General features: G+C 44.2%; 1 protein-coding gene across 2 annotated transcripts in view; it reads left to right on the forward strand.

The window, feature by feature from the left end:
* The window catches only part of rasa4 (RAS p21 protein activator 4), a 251,575-nt gene that overhangs the window by 41,989 nt on the left and 184,795 nt on the right, over window positions 1-24,791 (forward strand). For both annotated transcript variants that reach the window (XM_068010142.1, XM_068010143.1), the window contains exon 5: window positions 13,262-13,391. In XM_068010142.1, coding sequence (XP_067866243.1) covers window positions 13,262-13,391 — 130 coding nt within the window. The remainder of the gene's footprint in view (window positions 1-13,261; window positions 13,392-24,791) is intronic.

Raw genomic sequence — 24,791 nt, forward strand, 5'->3', positions numbered from 1 at the left:
GGCTTTGGGACAGCCTGAGGTCGTGAAAGGTGCTATATAGATGGAAGTCCTTTGTTTCTTTTCTCCATGAATACTTATGTAGCCAATATAACCATTATGTAGCAAAAATTGACCATGGTATAGAACATAGAACAGTACAGCACTGTACAGGCCCTTCGGCCCACTATGTTGTGCCGAACCTTTAACCTACTCTAGGACCAAACTACCTACATACCCTTCATACTACTATCATCCATGTACCTATCCAAGAGTCGCTTAAATGTACCTAATGTATCTGCTTCTACTGCCACCACTGGCAGTGCATTCCACACACCCACCACTCTCTGTGTAAAGAACCTACCTCTGACATCTCCCCGAAACCTTCCTCCAGTCACCTTAAAATTATGCCCCCTGGTGATAGCCCTTTCCGCCCTGGGAAAAAGTCTCTGACTATCCACTCTATCTATGCCTCTCATCATCTTGTACCCCTCTATCAAGTCACCTCTCATCCTTCTTCGCTCCAATGAGAAAAGCCCAAGCTCCCTCAATCTTTCTTTGTAAGACATGCCCTCCAGTCCAGGCAGCATCCTGGTAAATCTCCTCTGCACCCTCTCTAAAGCTTCCACATCCTTCCTATAATGAGGCGACCAGAACTGAACACAATATTCCAAGTGTGGTCTAACCAGGGCTTTATAGAACTGCAGCATAAGCTCGCGGCTCTTAAACTCAATCCCCCTGTTAATGAAAGCCAACACCCCATAAGCCTTCTTAACAACCCTATCAACTTGGGTGGCAACTTTGAGCGATCTATGGACATGGACCCCAAGATCCCTCTGTTCCTCCACACTACCAAGAATCCTGTCTTTAAGCCTGTATTCCGCATTCAAATTCGACCTTCCAAAATGAATCACTTCACACTTTTCCAGGTTGAACACCATCTGCCACTTCTCAGCCCAGCTCTGCATCCTGTCAATGTCCCGTTGCAACCTACAACAGCCTTCCACACTATCCACAACTCCAGCAACCTTTGTGTCATCAGCAAACTTGCTAACCCAGCCTTCCACTTCCTCATCCAAGTCATTTATAAAAATCACAAAGAGCAGAGGTCCCAGAACAGATCCCTGCGGAACACCACTGGTCACCGAGCTCCATGCTGAATACTTTTCATCTACTACCACCCTCTGTCTTCTATGGGCCAGCCAATTCTATATCCAGACAGCCAACGTTCCCTGTATCCCATGCCTCCTTACTTTCTGAATGAGCCTACCATGGGGAACCTTATCAAACGCCTTGCCAAAATCCATATACACCACATCCACTGCTCTTCCTTCATCAACGTGTTTTGTCACATCTTCAAAGAATTCAATAAGGCTTGTGAGGCATGACCTGCCCCTCATAAAGCCATTCTGACTGTCTCTAATCAAACAATGCTTTTCCAAATAATCATAAATCCTGTCTCTCAGAATCCTCTCCAATAATTTGCCCACTACCGACGTAAGACTGACTGGTCTATAATTCCCAGGGTTATCCCTATTCCCTTTCTTGAACAAGGGAATAACATTTGCCACCCTCCAATCATCCGGTACTACTCCAGTGGACAGTGAGGACGCAAAGACCATCGCCAAAGGCGCGGCAATCTCTTCCCTCGCTTCCCGTAATATCCTTGGGTATATCCCGTCTGGCCCCGGGGACTTATCTGTCCTCATGTCTTTCAAAATTTCCAGCACATCCTCCCTCTTAACATCAACCTGTTCGAGCATATCAGCCTGTTTCACGCTGTCCTCACAAACGACCAGGTCCCTCTCACTAGTGAATACTGAAGCAAAGTATTCATTTAGGACCTCCCCTACCTCCTCCGACTCCAGGCACTAGTTCCCTCCACTATCCCTGATCGGCCTCACTCTGGCCATCCTCTTGTTCCTCACATAAGTGTAGAACGCCTTGGGATTTTCCTTAATCCTACCCGCCAAGACTTTTTCATGTCCCTTTCCAGCTCTCCTAAGTCCATTCTTCAGTTCCTTCCTGGCTACCTTGTAACCCTCTAGAGCCCTGTCTGATCCTTGCTTCCTCAACCTTAAGTAAGCTTCCTTCTTCCTGTTGACTAGCTGTTCCACATCTCTTGTCATCCAAGGTTCCTTTACCCTACCATTTCTTCCTTGCCTCATCGCGACAAACCTATCCAGCAGTCGCAGCAAGTGCTCCCTAAACAACCTCCACATTTCTGTCGTGCATTTCCCTGAGAACATCTGTTCCCAATTTATTTATTTTTTTTATTTGTTTTTTGTTTAGAGATACAGCACTGAAACAGGCCCTTCGGCCCACCGAGTCTGCGCCGACCATCGAACACCCATTTATACTAATCCTCATCCCATATTCCTACCATATCCCCACCTGTCTCTATATTCCCCTACCACCTACTAGGGGCAATTTATAATGGCCAATTTACCTATCAACCTGCAGGCCTTTGGTGGTCCCCAGTTCCTGCCTAATAGCATTGTAATTTCCCCTCCCCCAATTAAATATTTTCCCATCCCGTCTGCTCCTGTCCCTCTCCATGACTACAGTAAAGGTCAGGGAGTTGTGATCACTATCACCGAAATGTTCTCCCACCGAGAGATCTGCCACCTGGCCTGGTTCGTTGCCAAGCACCAAATCCAACATAGCCTCCCCACTAGTTGGCCTCTCTACATATTGAGTCAGCAAACCTTCCTGGACACACCTGACAAAAACTGCTCCATCCAAACTATTTGCACTAAGGAGGTTCCAATCAATATTAGGGAAGTTGAAGTCACCCATGACAACAACCCTGTTACTTCTGCACCTTTCCAAAATCTGCCTCCCAATCTGTTCCTCCGTGTCTCTGTTGCTATTGGGGGATCTATAGAAAACTCCCAATAAAGTGACTGCTCCTTTCCTGTTTCTGACTTCCACCCATAATGAATCAGTAGACAAACCCTCCTCGATGACCTCCCTTTCTGCAGCTGTGATACTATCCCTGATTAGCAATGCCACTCCCCCACCTCTTCTACCTCCCTCCCTATTTCTTTTGAAACATCTAAACCCCGGAACATCCAACATCCATTCCTGCCCCTGTGATATCCAAGTCTCCGTAATGGCCACGACATTGTAGCTCCAAGTACTGATCCATGCTCTAAGTTCATCACCCTTATTCCTGACACTTCTTGCGTTAAAATAGACACACTTCAACCCATCATACTGGCTACAACTTTGCCCTGTCAACTGTCTAACCTTCCTCACAGACTCTCTGCACTCTGTATCTGCCTGTTCAACAGCTACCCCATCCAATGATCCGTAGCTCCGGTTCCCATCCCCCTGCCAAACTAGTTTTAAACCCTCCCGAAGAGCGCTAGCAAACCTCCCGCCCAGGATATTGCTGCCCCTCCAGTTCAGATGCAACCCGTCCTTCTTGTACAGGTCCCACCTTCCCCAGAAGGTATCCCAATGATCCACATATCTGAATCCCTCCCTCCTACACCAGTTCTGTAGCCACGCGTTCAGCTGCACTCGCTCTCTGTTTCTAGCCTCACTAGCACGTGGCACCGGTATCAATCCTGAGATTACTGTCCTGCTCGTCCTGCCTTTTAGCTTCCAACCTAACTCCCTATATTCACTTTTCAGGTCCTCATCCCTTTTCCTAGCTATGTCATTGGTACCGATGTGTACCACGACTTCTGGCTGCTCCCCCTCCCCCTTAAGAATCCTATAGACTCGATCCGAGACATCCCTGACCCTGGCACCCGGGAGGCAACATACCATCTGGGAGTCTCGTTCGCGACCACAGAATCTCCTGTCTGGTCCTCTAACCATTGAATCTCCTATCACTATCGCTCTCCTATTCTCCCCCCTTCCCTTCTGAGCCACAGAGCCAGGCTCAGTGCCAGAGACCTGGCCGCTGTGGCTTTCCCCTGGTAGGTCATTCCCCCCAAGCGTATCCAAAACGGTATACTTATTATTGAGGGGAACGGCCACAGGGGATCCCTACACTGTGCGCCTATTCCCTTTCCCTCCCCTGACGGTCACCCAGCTACCTTTATCCTGTAACTTAGGTGTCACTACTTCCCTATAACTGCTCTCTATCACCCCCTCAGCATTCTGAATGATCCGAAGTTCATCCAGCTCCAGCTCCAGTTCCCTAACGCGGTCTGGAGTTGGGTGCACTTCTCACAGATGATGTCAGCAGGGACACAAGTGGTGACCCTTACCTCCCACATCCTGCAAGAGGAGCATGCAACTGCACTAGCTTCCATCTCCCCTGCTCTAAATTGACAACAGAGATTAAGTAAAAATAAAGGAAAACCTTACCTTACCAAACCCTCCACACAAGAGTCCGTTTTTTTTGGTTAGAGGAGGAGGATGGGTGGGAGACACTACACGTGTAGTGTTTCGGGTTTAGCCACTGCCCGAATATATAAGTTCACTTACCCAGCAGTCCCCGTGTCCGCGTCCGCCGAATCGCTAGGTAAGTACTTTATAGTGAAACTTGCCTTCCCAGCTGCCCCCTGGCTCGCACTCTCACTGCTACCGCTGTTCAAAAAGAAGCTGCCGAATCGCTAGGTAAGTACTTTATACTGAAACTTACCTTCCCAGCTGCCCCCTGGCTCGCACTCTCACTGCTACCGCTGTTTGTGGCAGAGAAACTGAAAGAATAGTCTTTGTTCACAAAATATAAAGGAGAATGTGATGAATTGCTTAAAAAAAAAGGTGAATAAGAGCATTTTTATAACTGAAACTGGTAAATACTTATAACTAATGCTTTATTGAAATGCAGATAGCGAGGTTTTTAATGTTATTCTTTAGTGAAATTTGTCTTTAAGCTTCTTAGGGCAGGCTGGCAATTGGACTTTGTAATGTTGAGATAAAGTCAGTGTGGGTCTACAACCATGGTGAGCAAGTCCTCCAAACTTCAAGCACAATACAAAAGTTGGTGCATGCACTCAAAGAGCTTTCAGAGTGTTTGGGATGGGTTTTAGCTGTGGGGGCCACTAAGAAAGAGACTTTCAGGAAGAGACACTAGCGACTGACCAGCACTTGTAAATCACTGGCCGTGCAGCCCTATCAGAACTAGCTTTCCCAGCAGCCCTGATGACACTCTGTTATCACACTCCTGACAGCCCAATCAGAACTGGGTCTACATAATTCCAGCAGCCCTGATGGAACTGAGTACCCATCCTCCCAAAGTCCTATCTAAACTGGGTCTACTCTACTCTGAGTAGATTTTTAGGAGCTACGTTCTTGTACTCCCATCAATTTCATCTGTAGCAGTTGTCCCAGCAGTAGGTAGCGAAAAACATTGCCATTTTTAGCACTGCCTGTCTCTGGAGCAAATATTTTAGGGACATATGAACAGAAGTAGGCCATTCAGCCCCTCAAGCCTGTTCTGCCATTCAGTTAGATCCTGCTGGACATTAACTCTATTTAAAAGTCTATTTATCCCTAGATACCCTTACCTAACAAAAATTGACCTCCAGTATCCACAACATTTTGGCGGAGAGAATTCCCCATTTCTACTACAATTTTTGCCCAGTGGGCATCTTCATTCAGAAAATGAGCTGTACTGGCCTGTGGGTGGGCGGAAGCAGGTCAATGATTATAGTTTGGCTTTTGGCAGCTTGCAATGGTGTTGTATCAATGGTGTCATTTATCATGTCAGACTTCCACTCCATTCTAACTTTCCCAGTTACACTACAGTACACTTTAAACAGTGCAATGTTCACATCTTAACATGAACACGACACTATTTAAACAAACTGGAAGAAACTGTCGGGTGTTTGAACAGTACTGAGCAAAGAGACGGCTTGTTTATATCAGGAAATTCTGCTTTATCAGCCAGAAATTCCTGAGGTTGTGCATCAATAAATTTTCTTTTTGGTGTTTACCCATAATACATTTCAGCCAGATAATCACTCATCCCAGTGTTTGTCTATCCAGCAGCACCCAACCATTCTAAAATACCCACTCTAAAGCAACAGTTAAACAATGTCCCAAAATTTGTGTCAGCTAGGATAAGTTGGATCACTAATGTCCTTTAGGGAAGGAAATCTGCTGTCTTTACCTGGTCTGGCCTACATGTGACTTCAGACCCACAGCAATGTGGTTGACTCTTAACTGCCCTCTGAAATGGCCAGCAAGCCATTCAGTTGCATCAAACCACTACAAAGTCTAAGAAAAAGAATAAAACTGGACGGACAACCAGCACTGACCTACACACTGGAAACGACATTGACAAACCCAGCCTTGTTGATCCTGCAAAGTCCTCCTTTCTAAAATCTGGGGTCTTGTGCCAAAATTGGGAGAGCTGCCCCACAGACTAGTCAAGCAACAGCCTGACATAGTCATACTCACGGAATCAGACCTGACAGACAATGTCTCAGGCACAACCATCACCAGCCCTGGGTATGTCCTGTCCCTCCGGCAGAACTGACCCAACAGAGGTGGCGGCACAGTGGTATACAATCGGGAGAGAGTTGCCCTGGGAGTCCTCAACATTGATTCCAGACCCCATAAGTCTCATGGCATCAGGTCAAACATGGGCAAGGAAACCTCCTGCCGACTACCACCAAAAGCGCCCTCTCAGCTGATGAATCAGTGCTTTTCCATGTTGAACACCAACTGAAAGAAGCACTGAGGGTAGCAAGGGCACAAAATATACTCTGGGTGGGAGACTTCAATGTCCATCACCAAGAGTGACTCGGTAGTGCCACTAGTGACCAAGCTGGCTGAGTCCTAAAGGACAGGAATAAGGGTGATGAACTTAGAGCATGGATCAGTACTTGGAGCTATGATGTTGTGGCCATTACGGAGACGTGGATATCACAGGGGCAGGAATGGATGTTGGATGTTCCGGGGTTTAGATGTTTCAAGAGGAATAGGGAGGGAGGTAAAAGAGGTGGGGGAGTGGCATTGTTAGTCAGGGATAGTATCACAGCTGCAGAAAGGGAGGTCGTCGAGGAGGGTTTGTCTACTGAGTCAGTATGGGTGGAAGTCAGAAACAGGAAAGGAGCAGTCACTTTGTTGGGAGTTTTCTATAGACCCCCCCAATAGCAACAGAGACATGGAGGAACAGATGGGGAGGCAGATTTTGGAAAGGTGCAGAAGTAACAGGGTTGTTGTCATGGGTGACTTCAACTTCCCTAATATTGATTGGAACCTCCTTAATGCAAATAGTTTGGATGGAGCAGTTTTTGTCAGGTGTGTCCAGGAAGGTTTCCTGACTCAATATGTAGATAGTCTCCCCTCTAGTCGGCCTATGTTGGATTTGGTGCTTGGCAACGAACCAGGCCAGGTGGCAGATCTCTCGGTGGGAGAGCATTTCGGTGATAGTGATCACAACTCCCTGACCTTTACTATAGTCATGGAGAGGGACAGGAGCAGATGGGATGGGGAAATATTTAATTGGGGGAGGGGGAATTACAATGCTATTAGGCAGGAACTGGGGAGCATAAATTGGGAACAGATGTTCTCAGGGAAATGCACGACAGAAATGTGGAGGTTGTTTAGGGAGCACTTGCTGCGACTGCTGGATAGCTTTGTCCTGATGAGGCAGGGAAAGGATGGTAGGGTGAAGGAACCTTGGATGACAAGAGATGTGGAACAGCTAGTCAAGAGGAAGAAGGAAGCTTACTTAAGGTTGAGGAAGCAAGGATCAGGCAGGGCTCTAGAGGGTTACAAGGTAGCCAGGAAGGAACTGAAGAATGGACTTAGGAGAGCTAGAAGGGGACATGAAAAAGTCTTGGCGGGTAGGATTAAGGAAAATCCCAAGGCGTACTACACTTATGTGAGGAACAAGAGGATGGCCAAAGTGAGGGTAGGGCCGATCAGGGATAGTGGAGGGAACTTGTGCCTGGAGTCGGAGGAGGTAGGGGAGGTCCTAAATGAATACTTTGCTTCAGTATTCACCAGTGAGAGGGACCTGGTCGTTTGTGAGGACTGCGTGGAACAGGCTGATATGCTTGAACAGGTTGAGGTTAAGAGGGAGGATGTGCTGGAAATTTTGAATAATATGAGGACAGATAAGTCCCCGGGGCCAGACGGGATATACCCAAGGATATTATGGGAAGCAAGGGAAGAGATTGCTGGCGATGATCTTTGCGTCTTCACTGTCCACTGGAGTAGTACCGGATGATTGGAGGGTGGCAAATGTTGTTCCCTTGTTCAAGAAAGGGAATAGGGATAACCCTGGGAATTATAGACCAGTCAGTCTTACGTCGGTAGTGGGCAAATTATTGGAGAGGATTCTGAGAGACAGGATTTATGATTATTTGGAAAAGCATGGTTTGATTAGAGACAGTCAGAATGGCTTTGTGAGGGGCAGGTCATGCCTCACAAGCCTTATTGAATTCTTTGAAGATGTGACAAAACACATTGATGAAGGAAGAGCAGTGGATGTGGTGTATATGGATTTTAGCAAGGCGTTTGATAAGGTTCCCCATGGTAGGCTCATTCAGAAAGTAAGGAGGCATGGGATTCAGGGAAAGTTGGCTGTCTGGATACAAAATTGGCTGGCCCATAGAAGTCAGAGGGTGGTAGTAGATGGAAAGTATTCAGCATGGAGCTCGGTGATCAGTGGTGTTCCACAAGGATCTGTTCTGGGACCTCTGCTCTTTGTGAATTTTATAAATGACTTGGATGAGGAAGTGGAAGGCTGGGTTAGCAAGTTTGCCGATGACATGAAGGTTGCTGGAGTTGTGGATAGTGTGGAGGGCTGTTGTAGGTTGCAACGGGACATTGACAGGATGCTGAGCTGGGCTGAGAAGTGGCAGATGGAGTTCAACCTGGAAAAGTGTGAAGTGATTCATTTTGGAAGGTTGAATTTGAATGCGGAATACAGGCTTAAAGACAGTATTCTTTGTAGTGTGGAGGAACAGAGGGATCTTGGGGTCCATGTCCATAGATCGCTCAAAGTTGCCACCCAGGTTGATAGGGTTGTTAAGAAGGCATATGTTGTGTTGGCTTTCATTAACAGGGGGATTGAGTTTAAGAGCCGCGAGGTTATGCTGCAGCTCTATAAGGCCCTGGTTCGACCACACTTGGAATATTGTGTTCAGTTCTGGTTGCCTCATTATAGGAAGGATGTGGAAGCTTTAGAGAGGGTGCAGAGGAGGTTTACCAGGATGCTGCCTGGACTGGAGGGCATGTCTTCTGAAGAAAGATTGAGGGAGCTAGGGCTTTTCTCATTGGAGCGAAGAAGGATGAGAGGTGACTTGATAGAGGTGTACAAGATGATGAGAGGCATAGATAGAGTGGATAGTCAGAGACTTTTTCCCAGGGCGGAAAGGGCTATCACCAGGGGGCATAACTTTAAGGTGATTGGAGGAAGGTTTCGGGGAGATGTCAGAGGTAGGTTCTTTACACAGAGAGTGGTGGGTGCGTGGAATGCGCTGCCAGCGGTGGTAGTAGAAGCAGATACATTAGGGGCATTTAAGCGACTCTTGGATAGGTACATGGATGATAGTAGAATGAAGGGTAGTTAGTTAGTTTAATCTTAGAGTAGGTTAAAGGTTCGGCACATCACCTTGCGCCGAAGGGCCTGTACTGTGCTCTACTGTTCTATGTTCTATGTTCTATGACATAGCTACTAGACTGAGTCTGTGGCAGGTGGTGAGGGAACCAATAAGAGGGGAAAACCTACTTGACCTCGTCCTCACCAATCTACCTGTCATAGATGCATCTGTCCATGACAGTATTGGTAGGAGTGACCACCGCACAGTCCTTGTGGAGACAGAGTCCCGTCTTCACATTGAGGATACACTCCATCGTGTTGTGTGGCACTACCACCGTGCTAAATGGAATAGATTTTGAACAGATCTAGCAATGCAAAACTGGGCACCCATAAGGCACTGTGGCCATCAGCAGCAGCAGAATTGTATTCAACCACAATCTGTAACCTCATGGCCCGGCATATCCCCCACTCTACCATTACCATCAGGCCGGGGGGGCCGCCTGGTTCAATGAAGAGTGCAGGAGGGCATGCCAGGAGCAGCACCAGGCATACCTCAAAATGCAGTGTCAACCTGGTGAAGCTACAATACAGGACTATTTGCCTGCCAAAAAGCAGAAGCAACATACAATAGACAGGGTTAAGCGATCCCACAACCAATTGATCAGATCTAAGCTCTGCAGTCCTGCCACATCCAGTTATGAATGGTGGTGGACAATTAAACAACTAACTGGAGGAGGAGGTTCCACAACTATCCCCATCCTTAATGATCGGGGAGCCCAGCACATCAGAGCAATAGATCAGGCTGAAGCATTTGCAACAATCTTCAGCCAGAAGTGCTGAGTTGATGATCCATCTCAGCCACCTCCTGAGGTCTCCAGCATCGCAGATGCCAGTCCTCAGCCAATCTGATTCACTCTGCATGATATCAAAAAAGGCTGATGGCACTGGATGCTGCAAAGGCTATGGGCCCTGACACCATTCTGCCAATAGTACTGAAGACTTGTGCTCCAGAACTAGCTGCGCTGCTAGCCAAGCTGTTCCAGTACAGCTACAACACTGGCATCTACCCAACAATATGGAAAATTTCTTGGGTATAATCAGTAAAGTTGACAGTGTTATCAAGTGGCACTTGCTCAGCAATAACCTGCTCACTGACGTTCAGTTTGGGATCTCCGCCAGAGCCACTCAGCTCCTGACCTCATTACAGCCTTGGTTCAAATGTGGACAAAAGAACTGAACTCCAGAGGTGAGGTGAGAGTGACTGCCCTTGACATCAAGGCAGCATTTGACCGAGTATGGCATCAAGAAGCCCTAGCAAAACTGGAGTCAATGGGAATCAGGGGGAAGACTCTCTACTGGTTGCAGTCCTACCTAGCACAAAGGAAGATGGTTTTTGTGGTTGTTGGAGGTCAATCATCTCAGCTTCAAGTCATCACTGCAGGAGTTCCTCAGGGTAGTGTCCTCGGCCCAACCATCTTCAGCTGCTTCATCAATGAACTTCCCTCCATCATAAGGTCAGAAGTGGGGATGTTCGCTGATGTCTGTACAATGTTCAGCACCATTCGTGACTCCTCAGATACTGAAGCATTACTGATTATGGCTCTGGTGGCGGCATTAGCTACATTGTATCGCTCTTCAGCTGCGCTTTGGGGATGAATCACTGGTGTCATAAACCTGGCTGGTGCTTCAGAAATTCCAGTCAGTTGTGAGTTTTGCTAAATATATGCGTCGTGACAGCTCCCTGGGAAACGAGCACAGACCTGCATAATTTTTCGCCTTTAAACCAGTTGTACGTTCAAAGAGTGAAAACCTTTCTGATTGACAAATGTACCGCTTGCAAAAAAATTAAGTGCTGCAGGTCACCTTAACGCCCTATCTGGTCCCGCACGTGCAGCCAAACATCCAGTCCAATGGTGCCCTTCCTTGTGCAAAAGAGTTCAGGAAAGTAAATCACTGACCTCGGACACAACTGCACAAAGCAGACTGGTGCACGCCACCTTTAAACGGACGTGAACTGGGTGCCACGAAATTCCTGTGTGCCGTGAACTGAATCTGGCAGGTAAGACTTAATTTCAAATAATTATAAGGTCATGAGTATTCATGATGTGCAAACATTTGAAAAGTTGGAATCCGCTACAGGATGATGTGAGCCCCGCCCACCACAAAGCCTAATTAAGTCACCGCACCCACCACGAAAGCCACTCTTGCAAGCCGCATAAAATTCCGCCCAATTACTTTCTCACACAGGATGATTGTCTCAGTCTCTTGCTAACAGTAACTTAGTAGAAACTCTTGCTATGGTAGGGAAGTCTTTAAAATACAGTCTGCCCTCCTTAATTACAAGTTTCTTAATTAAATTTTTGACCATATTTTAGCATTTAATCCTTACTGTTATTTTCTTCAATTAATTCAAATTATTGGATAATTTCTTGTGACTTTAAATTCACGAGTACACTATCAACTGCATCCTCCCTTCGTTCCCCATTTTTGGCCACCCCACCCCTCTCTCCACAATTTCCTACCTCTGCACTAGACAGATGTTTTGTTGCTAACAAATGTTTTCCAAGAGTGTATTTCGGTGGGTTCCAGTGGGGGATATCTTCATCGGGCCTGGTCAAATTTAGCACCTTTGTACGTCAGTTCATAATCGCAGCTGAAGGCAATTTGTATGCTCAGACTTGTGCCTGCCAGCTTCCAGCACGCTTTCGCTGCACTCTTGTTGGCCAATACAGTGAGATTGCCTGAAGAGGCAGGTTAAACCCAGGAAAGATCAGAAGAAAGAGTTTGCTTTTATGTCTCATCTTTCATGACCTCCAGATATCCCAAAGTGCTTTATGGCCATCAAACTACTTTTGAAGTATAATCGCTATTGTAATGTAGGAAATGTGGCAGCCAATTTTGACACACCAATGTCCCATAAACAGTAAAGAGATAATGACTGGAAATTGTCTTTTAGTGATGTAAGTTGAGGGATAAATATTGGCCAGGACATTGGGGAGATCTCCCTGCTCCTCTTCAAATAGTGCCATGGGATCTTTTACGTCTATCTGAGAGGATAGACGGGACCTCAGTTTAATGACTCATCTGAATCACTTCCAACAGTGTAGCACTCCCTCAGCACTGCACTGGAGAGTGAGCCTGAAATACATGTTTAAACCTCCAGAGTGGGGCTTGAACTCACAACCGTCTTACTGAGAGGTGATTTAATTTTAAAGAATTAGATGCTACGGGACCACAATCTCTGGTACAGTGCTCCCTGTGAGTGTGGCTCCACATTGGAAGTGTCTGACCGCCTTTGTAATTGTGGCATCAGAGTGAAGGGTACAGCGATAGACTGAATGCACCCTTAGAGGCTAAGAACTGGACAATATCAAAGGCTGAGCACTAAGTAGAGTTACCATGATTGGAAACATTGAGGTGTGATTTATCTCCCATGATTGGGCTGATTTGATAACATGCAAACAGCAAGTCTCAAGATAATGAAGTGTGTAATATGGATTGTATTGTGTAATCTAATTATATCACAGTTTGGATGAACAAATCAAAATTAAAATGATATCTGGTTATAAATTTTAATTTTAAGTGGGAACAGTATTGATGGGTGGATTATAGAGCACTCATGCAATACCTGGCCAGCTGTCATAGTCTGTTGTCATTTTGAAGCAATCGCTATGAAATGATGTGAATAAAAAATGGAGTTGAGGTACAGATCAGCCATGATCTAATTGAGGGGGCTGAATGGCCTATTCATGTTTCTGTGAGTTGTGCATCTTGTTTTTCCTACACTGTGAGCCCTCTGAACTATTTCTCTTTACTGTTTAGGTGTGGACAGCTGGATGTGCCTGAGTGAAATTGACCCTGACGAGGAGGTCCAAGGGGAGATCCATCTTCAGATCGAGGTCTGTGGTGATAGCTCAATTCGAAAGCTGCGATGCCATGTGTTTGAAGCAAGGTGAGGAGTGTGAAATGAAGGAAGTGTCTGTGGGATGACCTGTTGAACTCTTTTTGCAGTTGGAACATGTATTTGAGAATATCTCTTGTTAACATTTCCCATGAGTAGACTTCCGATGGGCCAGCTGACTTTGAAGGAAGATAATGGTTCATCTGGGAGTGCAGCCAGAGCCAAGGCTATGGCACCATGGGTGGCTCAGCTGCACAGGAGGGCACAAGGAAGACTGGAAGAAGGATAGTGATAGGAGATTCAATAGTCACTTCAACAGACAAACGGTCACTTCTGTGGCCGCAGACTTGAATCCAAGATGGCATGTTGCCTCCCTGGTGCCAGGGTCAAGGATGTCACTGAGCGGCTGCAGAGCATCCTGAGTGGGGAGGGTGAACAGCCAGCAGTCATGGTCCACATTGGTACCAATGACACAGGTAGAAAGAGGAATGTGGTCCTGCAGAAAGAGTTTACTGAGTTAGGGAAGAAATTAGCAAGCATGACCTCAAAAATAGTAATCCCCAGATTACTCCCAGTGCCACGTGCAAGTGATTGCATGAATAGAAGGATAAGACAGATGACTACGTAGCCGGAATGATGGGGCAGGAGGGAGGGATTTAGATTCCTGGGACATTGGGACCGGCTCTGGGAGATATGGGACCAGTACAGGCCGGACGGTTGCACCTGAACAGAGCCGGGACTGAGTTCCTTGCGGGACGTTTTGCTCGTGCTGTTGAGGAGGGTTTAAACTAGTTTGGCAGGGGGATGGGGACCAGAGGGTAGACTCAGTTGGGACAAAATCAGTAATGAAAATGGAAGGCAGCAAATTAGTGGATGAATCTGGAAGGCAGAGGAAACAAAGGTTAGAAAATTTTAAAAAAGTGTTTGGCAGTGCTCAAGGGTATCTATTTCAATGCAAGGAGTATAGCAAATAAAGCAGATGAACTGAAGGCACAGACAGACATGTGGCAGTATGATATCATATCTATTACAGCAACATGGCTTATTGAGGGACAGGAATGGCAGCTCAACGTTCCTGGTTACAGGGTTTTCACATGCAATAGAGAGGGGGATAAGAAAGGAGGGGGAGTGGCAATTTTGGTCAAATAAACAATTACAGCTGTGAGGAGGGATGATGTGTTGGAAGGTTCATCAAATGACAACATATGGATAGAGTTCAGGAACAAAAAAGGGGCAATCACGCTGATGGGAGTGTACTATAGACCCCCAAACAGTCAGAGGGAGATATAGGAGGAGATATGTCGACAAATATTTGAGAAGTGCAAAAACAATAGGGGATTAGTAATAGTAGGGGATTTTAACTACCCCAATATTTACTGGGATAGTTCTGGTGTGAAAGGTATTGGGGGACAGAATTCTTGAGCTACATTCAGGAGAACTTTTTTGCCCAGTATGTAGCAAGTCCAACAAGAGAGGGCACAGTTTTAGACTTAGTTTTAGGAAATGAAGGTGGGGAGATGGAAGGAGTGGCAGAGGGAGAGCATTTTGATGGTTGTGATCATAATTCAGTCAGTTTTAACATAATTATGGAAAAGGACAAGCTTAGAACCGGAGTTTGAGTTCTTAATTGGGGCAAGGCCAATTTTACTAAACTGAGGAGTGATTTAGTGAAAGTGGACTGGAAACAGCTACTTGAAGGTAAATCAGTGTCAGAACAGTGGGAGGCATTCAAAGGGGAGATTCAAGGGGTTCAGAGTAAACATGTTCCCACAAAGAAAAAGAGTGAGATGGCCAAATCTAGAGCCCCATGGATGTCAAGGAGCTTACAGGGTAAGAGAAGGTAGAAACGGAAAGCTTATGTCCGACACTCAGAGCTCAATACTACAGAAAGCCGAGAGGAGAGCAGTATAGAAAGTGGAGGGGTGAAATCAAAAAGGAAATTAGGAAAGCAAAGAGAGGGTGTGAAACAATATTGTCAACCAAAATCAAGGTGAACCCAAAGATGTTTTATCAATACATTAGGAGTAAAAGGATAACTAAGGAGAGAGTAGGGCCCATAAAAGACCAAAAAGGTAACCTATGTGTAAGGGTGAAAGATGTTGGTATGGTTCTTAATGAATACTTTGCGTCTGGCTTCAAAAGAGGGGGCCGATGCAGATATTGTAGTCCAGGAAGAGGGGTGTGAAGTATTGGATGTGATAAACATAGGGAGGGAGGAAGTATTAATGGGATTAGCATCCTTGAAAGTGGATAAATCACCAGGACCAGATTAAATGCACCCCAGGCTGTTAAAGGAAGCCAGAAAGGAAATAGCGGAAGGGCTGTCCGTCATTTTCCAGTCCTCACTGGATACAGGTGTGGTGCCAGAGGATTGGAGGACTGCTAACATTGTACCTTTGTTTAATAAGGGAGCAAGGGATAGACTGAATAATTACAGGCCAGTCAGTCTAACCTCAGTAGTGGGCAAATTATTGGAATTAATTCTGAGAGACAGGATAATCAAGTATAGTCAGCATGGATTTGTTAAGGGAAGATCTTATCTGACTAACTTGATCGAATTTTTTGAAGAAGTAACAAGGAAGATAGATGAGGGTAGTGTAGTTGATGTGATCTACAGGGATTTTAACAAGGCTTTTGACAAGGTCCCACATGGCAGACTGGTTAAAAAAATAAAATCCCATGGGATCCATGGAATTGTAGCAAGGTGGATACAAAATTGGCTCAATGGTAGGAAACGAAGTGTAATTGTTGACTGTGTTTTAGCGACTGGAGAGATGTTTCCAGTGGCATTCTGCAGGGCTCAGTACTGGGTCCCCTGCTTTTTGTGGTATAAACGAGTTGGACATAAATGTAGGGAGCATAATCAAGAAGTTTGCAGATGACACAAAAATTGGTCATGTGGTTGATAGCTGTAGGCTGCAGGAAGATCTCGATGGTCTGGTCAGATGGGCAGAAAAGTGGCAAATGGAATTCCACCCGGTGAAGTGTGAGGTGATGCATTTGGGGAGGTCAAACAAGGCAAATGAATACACGATTAATGGGAGAATACTGAGAAGTGTAGAGGAAGTGAGGGACCTTGGAGTGAATGTCCACAGGTCGATAAAGTGTCATATGGAATCCTTTCCTTTGTTAGCCAAGGTATAGAATACAAGAGCAGGGAGATATTGCTGGAACAGTATAAATCATTGGTTAGGCCACAACTTGAGTACTGTGTGCAGTTCTGGTCATCTCATTACAGAAAGCATATAATTGCACTAGAGAGGGTACAGAGGAGATTTATGAGGATGTTGCCAAAACTGTAAAAATGCAGCTATGAGGAAAGATTGGAAAGGCTGGGGTTGTTCTCCTTGGAACAGAGAAGGCTGAGGGGAGATCTGATTGAAATGTACAAAATTGTGAGGGGCCTGGATAGAGTGGATGTGTAGGGCCTTTTTGCATTTGCAGAGAGGTCAGTGACTAGGGGCCGTAGATTTAAAGAGATTGGTAGGAAGATTAGAGGGGAGATAAGGAAAACATTTTTCACCCAGAGGGTGATGGGCATCTGGTACTCACTGCCTGAAAGGGTAGTAGAGACAGAAACCCTCAACTCATTGAAACGGTGTCTGGATATGCACCTCAAGTGCCGTAACCTGCAGGGCTACAGACAAAATGCTGGAAGGTGGGATTAGGCTCGGTGGCCTGTTTTTCAGCTGGCATAGACACGATGGGCCAAGTGGCCTCTTTGTGCCATAAACCTTCTATGATTCCATGAAGTACTGATGCAGGAAGGCGTCGAAGTGCAGGAGGGAGCCATCAGTTTTGTGTCAGATAAGGACTCAAGATAACTTGTGCTTGCAGTCAGAATATTGGTGTGCGTGTGTATTGTGTTTTATGTGTTGTTTGTATTATGTGTGTTTAAGTACTGTGAGTGCTTGTGTGTTGTGTATGTATTATGGTATGTGTTGTGTGTTCGTGTGTGCTGTGTTTTTTATGTGTTGTGTGTGTTGTGTTCATTGTGTGTGTTGTGTGGAGGTTGGCAACGTGTCCACACACAGACACCAGTGACAGTGGTAAAGAATTTTGAGGTCCATGACTGGTAATTTCAGGGATGAGAAATTTCCCATTGGCTTCTTCAGACTGGCTTTAAAAAAAAAAAAATCACAAGTGTTAGTTTCACAGCTGACAGGTGCTGGGAGCAGGAACAGCACTTCCGAACCTCGGACAGATTCAGGGATTTCTGGCGGTTTTTGATTTTTTTTTAAAGCCCCCGGGTAAACCCGAATCTGTCCGAAGTTCAGAAATTGCTGTTCCCGCTCTCAGCAATGGTCAGAGAGCGAGAGAGGGGTGTGGGAGGGAGGGAGAGGGAGGGAGACGGGAGGGCGGGGGGGAAGAGAGAGAGAGAGAGAGAGGGTGGAGGGGGATGGATATAGAGCGAGGAGAGAAGGGTGAGGGTGGGAGTGATAGACACAGAGTGGGGATAGGGATTGACACAGAGGGAGGGAGAGAGCAAGCAAGAGGAGAGCGAAAGAGATCAAGATCACTCCGGACAGATGGACATCTATCTGGATTTTCCGCATCACTACATTAATATGCGGGCAGACATTGACTACTTGTGCAAGCAAAAATTATGCCAGGTATCTCACTAAATGGGGAGAAATGCATTTTAAACCAGACTGTGTTTTGATGGCATTAGGTTGACTATGCACTTTGTATACAGATTAATTGCCCGCATCTCCGTGGTTGTGTCAGTAATTTTGTCAAATGTCCGTGGTGCAACATGGTGGTGCCTATCCCTGGTATTTTGTCTGCGGTGTGCACGTATGTGCGTGTGTGTGTGTATTCAAATGAGTTTCCTGAATTAAAGAACAGGGTAATTTTGCTTGTAACCAGGAAACTGCTGCTTAGTCATATGGAAAATGGAAATGATTTTATTTAGGAGAAGTGTTATACAGTGTAGAAGCTATTCTGTGTTTTTCAACTCTTACAAAATTCCCTTATGCTCATCACACATTCCCGTCACTTTGGTTACTCTAAATCCTGCTGGTAATACTTTAACCCTATTGTGTAGCTTCTCCCTGCCCTCCATAAGTAACAACAACCAGCTTTTGGTAGCGTATCTTATTTGATTTTAACACTTTTCTATGTAGATGTTTTAGGAATTTCAGTTGTGTTACTGATAATTTAAGGGTGAATTTTTTGATTACCATGGTTTCTGATACAGAGACCTGCCTGGCAAGAAGCAACAATTGGAAAATTTATGCTGAAAATATTTTTGAAAGCTTTAGCTTGTTAATGTTTGATCCAGGATCACCTTTGTCGAAAAGTAAGTGCCAGCGCTGAATAAGGTGCAGGGTGTTTATTACTAGCTCTGTGTTGCTGTCTTTCTGTGAATTTATCCAGAGTTTGTATTTTAATTTTAAATAATATTTTAAACTCCATTTGAAAGTAGTCAGATCAGTCGTTTGTTGAATTGGACAAGATAAAAAGGGTGGACATTCTGATCCACATATATATGGGGACAAATACATGGGCTGTCCTTACATTGACATTAATCTGTTTAAGCATAAAGACATATATAGAAGTAGTACACAAAGGAAGGCATCACAAGTACATTTTAGTAACCACACATTAATTTTGCCAATTGGAATGCCTACTCTGAAATGTCACATCCAAGTTACACACTAACCCGACTTGAATATATATCTCCCATTCTTTCATCGTTGCTGGGGCAATATCCTGGAATACTTTACCTATTACCATTATGAGAGCACCATCACCAGGCTGACTGCAGTGGTTCAAAACAAAGGCCCACCACCACCTTCACAGGGCAACTAGGGATGGAATGCCAGTCTTGCCAGCGTTGCCCACATCCTGAGAATGAATGTATAAAGCAAATCCTTCTGGGCATGAGTTCAAGATGAAGACTTATGAACATACAATAAAATGCAATTCAAATCCTACACACTTGTGAATCTAGGGGTTCAGAACTCCGGGTCATTACAGTCTGAGTTCAAACTGCAGTCTGTTCTGACCTTTCCCACCAGATTTCCCCTAAGACGGTAAGCTAAGTTGAGTCACTGCAGCGGAAGGCAGTCGAAAGGGCAGATCTAGTCCAGTATATTTCTGTCTATTGCAGAAGAGCTACATTAGGCTGAACAAATCTTGGAGTGATCGCCTGTTAATTGTGATTCATCACTGATGGCACAAGACACTTAGCTTACCGTGAAATGAAATAGAGATTGGATTATACAAATCCTGTGTGAGTGCTGCCCGTCCTTATAGGCATCAGACTGACTGGGAAAGAAATCCAGGGATTAATAAGCAAGTCTTTATTTTGTTAAAATTCAAAAATCAAGTGGCTGGTACCTTAATTACAATGAAGTTCAGCATTTCTCACATTTTCTGTAAAGTTTGAAGGCATGAAAGGAAGAGATCCAACAAAAACAATGTGATGTTTTAGTGGCTGTGATGTGTGCCCCATCAGTAGTATGAAAGTACATTTTGAAAAATAAAGCCTGCATAAATGATCTACATCAGATATTTTTGCCTATAAATCAGCCTTGAATGGGCTGCTTTTCACAAAGCAGGTTTGGATTTGATTCTGATTGTTGGACCTTTGGATTGTCATTTCTTAGTTGGTCAGCTTACAAAATAAATTCATGTGTGGTCTGTCAAGGTCCAGCTATTGCCAAATGTAGGGCTGTATTTTGCTCTTTCTCATGAATCAAGTGTTAGTTACCCATCTATCTATTAAAAATTTCACATATGGAGTATACTAGCTGTACACACATCTTCCTTCCTGTTTCATGCTTTTATATTAGAATGCTTTTCAATTGTAAACATTTATAATGGGTAAAGCCCTATCTAAATATACTAACATTTTGCCATAGCATATTGCTGTTACAATGTTTTGAATCAACTGAATGCTTTTTGAAAAAAAAATCCGTATTCATGAACAAATGTTTAATGCACAAAATAAGGTCTTAACAATTTGAAAGCATTCAAAAATGTATTTATTTCTCAATAATATGATGAGTTTTACCCATTAAACTGTCTTTCTGTACCTTTTAATATAGCTATTAAAGTTTAACTTCAAAACTTCAGCCTCTCTCAGAAGCCTAGGCTTTGACTGCATATTTTAATAGCAATTAGACAGAGCTCTCAAGAAGTTCTGAGCAGGTACAGTTTGCTGAATTTTCCAGCATGCAATCTGTGCAGCAGAATGAGTAGAAGAGTAAAAGAGTCCTCTCATACTCTTGAGTATTTGAGCATCTGCTTTGCTGTTTTCAAGAGACCTATTCAGGTTACAAGCTTTATTTTGGACAAGTGATATTTTATAAGAATACTGTTTTCTATCTTAAATTGCTGGCAGCACCTGTGATTATTAGCAGGACCTGGGATTGTGGCTTCATTGTTTGGTTTTCTGTCCTTCAAGAAATTGCTCATCAAGAATAGATTTCCTATACAATTGCCATGGAAATTCCAGTTCAGAACCCTTTTCTCATCTGAACCATTTTTTGAGGATTTTTTTTAATATCAAAAACTTGAAAATAGCATAAACAATCCACTTTTGAGCATTTTGTGAGTTTCTTTGCTTGTGGAAATTTATGCTAATTCAGTCAGTAACGTTACAGCAAGTGCACAAAAGGGTAAGATTCGCCCTTCTGCACACGGAGCATTCCAGGAGAGCCCATCAACAAAATACAAACCCCCAGCCTGTGATTTTCAATCAATTAATTTTAAGAAGCATGAGGTGTACTTTTACATGCTGTAAAACAGAAACTAAAAGACAGGAACTAATTGACAATGGGAAATTTTTGGGACATGGAAACCTGAGGGCACAGAAGGGTCTGCAAACAGACAGGAGGCTGATAGGTGGGAATGCAATCAAGCCTAGTTGGAACCTAATGGTTTGAAAAGGGCCAAGGACAGTTTGGGTCCCATTCTTCTGCCCCCTCGCCCCTCAAGGTTGCTGAATATTGCTGTTCCCCAGTATTGCCAGATCCTCACATTTTTTTACTATAGAGTCAACTGTCATTCCTGGCACCCTGTACTTTCAGCACCATCTACCTATCTCATATCAGGCCTTTGCCTTTGATGCCATCTGCCCAAACCCACCTGGTAACTCACATCTGTTACTTTTCTTTCGCTCCATCGCCTCCATATTCGGTCTTGCACTTCCGGTCTCGGTCCCATTCCCGTCCTGTCCCCATCCCAGTCTTATTCATTGCTAAGAATTTGCAATTTCTTGTGTTAATACACTTCCCTCCAATCCACAATTGGTCTATAGTTATATCTTGAAGGCATTGTCCCCATCCTGTTCTGTGCTATCTCCTTCCTGTTCCCCCTTCCGATTCCAGTGCTTTCCTCATTCTTTACAGGAAAACTGGTCATTTGAGTTTCTAAAGCACTTGTACCTGCGTCTCAGGTTTTATAATTTTATATTCCAGCTGGTTTCATTTATACCCAATTATGATAACCATCTAAATATATTTTCTGGTGATCCCAATAAAATTTCATTTGCACATTATGATTGGAGTCAATATTCCCACACAGTTCAGCAGTTCAGCTGTGAATCGAGTTTAATTCTGTGCCTTGCTACTGCACAAATATATAAACAATAGACAATGCACTTGGGTAAACATGACATCCTCTGATTTCTGTCAGCAGTGCAATAGGTGATATATTCGTATAGTGTAGGAATGAATTCAAATTAAGATGGTGGGTGTGATTAGTTGCTGTCAACGTAGGTTTTGTACAATCTGAATCTTTTAGCTTTAATGAATGAAAATTTGCCAAACAGGACCCATCTGAAATGGCACTCCTTTCACCATTCAAAACACAGACAAACTGTGGAAAACATTTTTCATCCAGTGTGGAGTGCTCAAAGTTCAGTTGAAATGGTCCAACAAGTATTTCAGAGACCCCCCAACCCAACCTTTTTTAATATTCATTCTCAAGAATGGGTAATGCTTGCAAGGCTGACAATTTTTGCCCATCCCTAGTTGCCTTGCAAAGATGGGCCTCCTTCTTGAACTGAGGCATTGTAGCAGTTTGACTCGACTGAGTGGCGCGCTAGACCACTTCAGAGGCAAGTTAAGAATCAGCCACATTAGTGAAGGATCGGTGTAGGATCCCTGAAAGTCCTAGTGAACTGGCTGAGTTTCTACACCAATCTGACAGCTTCATGGTCAGCTTTACTGATCCCAGTTTTATATTTTCGGACTTTAAAGAAACTGAATTCAAATTGTTACTGTCGAGTGGGGGTGGGGGGGGGTAGGTGGTCGAAGGGCTTCCCTCTTTTCCTTTTCCTTGTTTGACCACAATAGGTTTAATTCTTTCTTAAAGTGGATGTAGTGGCCAGTTCAGTAGGTGTTTGATTACTTACTTGCTATGATCATAACAAAACTAATCGGACAGGTTTTCTTGTGTTAACAAAGAGGTTAGCTTTAAAGTACCTAAACTGAACTAATAAAAATAATAAACAGTGCACCAACTTTCACTCACATACACACACACACACACATACAGAGTGGGGAAAGGTAGATTGGTTGAGTTAGAATGCATAGACAAAAGGGGTATACAGTCTGTGGCATTTCGTGATTCAGCTGGCTTCTAGCTGAATTCGGTGGTCCTGAGGTTTTTAGCTTAAAGAGGTAGATGACTGGTTCGGTGGGTCTCTTGGACACAGCGATGCAGATGATTTCCTCCAACGGGGTTTCTGATTATAGCTGCAATATGCAAAGGTGGTCAGTCAACAGGCAGGATTTGAAAGCTTTCAAGCTGGAATGGAGTAAGAGTGAGACAGAGAGAAAGATGGATCGCCACTTAAGTGTCTGCACATGTCAGAGTCCAGTTGCTTCTCATTTCTCGACTGCAGAAAAACACAAGCTTAAAACCACAGATGGGGAGGGGCTTGTCACATGACAGTCACTCAGTGATTCAAACATAGCAATTAGCAGTATTTTTCCTGGCTAAAAGAAAATGAACAGCAGTTCCTTTAAGCTTCCTGGGTCTTGGTTCTTGCTGGGGCATGAGCAGACATTTCTTCTCCCTCCTCACAAGCATTGCAGTGTAAGATACAGTGTTGCAAATTAGGTGGCCATCTTAAGCTGCCAGCAAAGTCATCCTTTTTAAAATGTTCTTTTTAAATTTCTTCAAAAAAAATATAAATTCGGATCTGCAGTCATTGGACTAAAGAAAATTTTCATTCAACAAAGCACATTGGTGTAACAAAATCCTCAAACTACCATGATGGGATTTGAGCTCATTGATAGGGAATTTTAACCTAACTCACTGGGTAGGATACCCATGGGATCAGGTGGAATACTGGTTTTACATCTGGACAAATATTACTCTCCATTGACTTTATATCAGGCGGGGTTTGTAAATCCAGTGTTGCACCTGATCCTGTCGGTTTCCCATTGGGTGGGTTCGATTGAAATTGCCCGCACATTCTCTAGGCTACTAATGCTGCCTTCTTTTACTATTATATTCATTTAAGTGTGTATTTTGTCTATTTCTTTCATAACTTAAAAAGGACTGACACTTATGACTTCAACTTGCATCTATATCGATCATCATATCGTAAGAGCAACAGACTTGTCAAATTGTTTGTGTGTTAATGTTGCTATTGGGAGTTGAGTCAAGGTGGGGGGGGCTTCATCTTCACCTTCCTTTGCGTAAGTAACCCACAGTACGACGACTTATCCCAGCCTGAGCAAAACTGTACAACTTTCTCTTGATTGCTGAATGACGCCCAGTACATTTTTGTTGAGTTTTTTTGTTAGCAAGGGAGCAAAGTGCTGATAGAGAAAATAACTTTCTACTGACCTTTCATCAACCATTCATATCATTATTTTCTTATAGTTTATCCACAAAGGAGAATATAGTTGTTAGACAGAGTCTGTTGTCTAACTCATATGGATCCAAATAGGATTAAAATAAATACTTGAAAGGCTTCTACATTCTCAGGATATCCCGAAGTACACCACAGCTGGTGGCCTGAAATGGATGAACTTGGACATGGGAAGTACATCCCCATTCACCTCTATGAGTGATAACGGGAGAAATTTTCCACTTGTGTGTCAATTTTCCAATCAATGCGGGAAAAGCTCTGTGCCAGAAGTGGAAAATATTAAGTGACATTTTGTAACCATGCTCGGTGGCAGTGAGTAAAGCAAATGAGATGTTTGGATGTATTAAAAGGTCAATATTGAGCTGAAATAGTGAACTAGTCGCACCATTTTAAAGATCGTTGGTGCTAGTGTAATTAGAATCCTGTATACAGTTCCGGTTGTCAGCGAACAGAAAGATTATTGCAGATGTTAAGAGGACACAGAAGAGAGAAACCAGAATGATTGAGGGGATGGAGGCATTTGATTATGAGGAGCAATTATGTAAATTGAGCACTGGAAAAGAGAAGGTTGAGAGGGGTGGTGATTGCTTTTTTTTTGGAATCCAAAGTGACTA

This window comes from Heterodontus francisci, chromosome 30 (genome assembly GCF_036365525.1).
Source record: "Heterodontus francisci isolate sHetFra1 chromosome 30, sHetFra1.hap1, whole genome shotgun sequence".
Classification (NCBI taxonomy): domain Eukaryota; kingdom Metazoa; phylum Chordata; class Chondrichthyes; order Heterodontiformes; family Heterodontidae; genus Heterodontus; species Heterodontus francisci.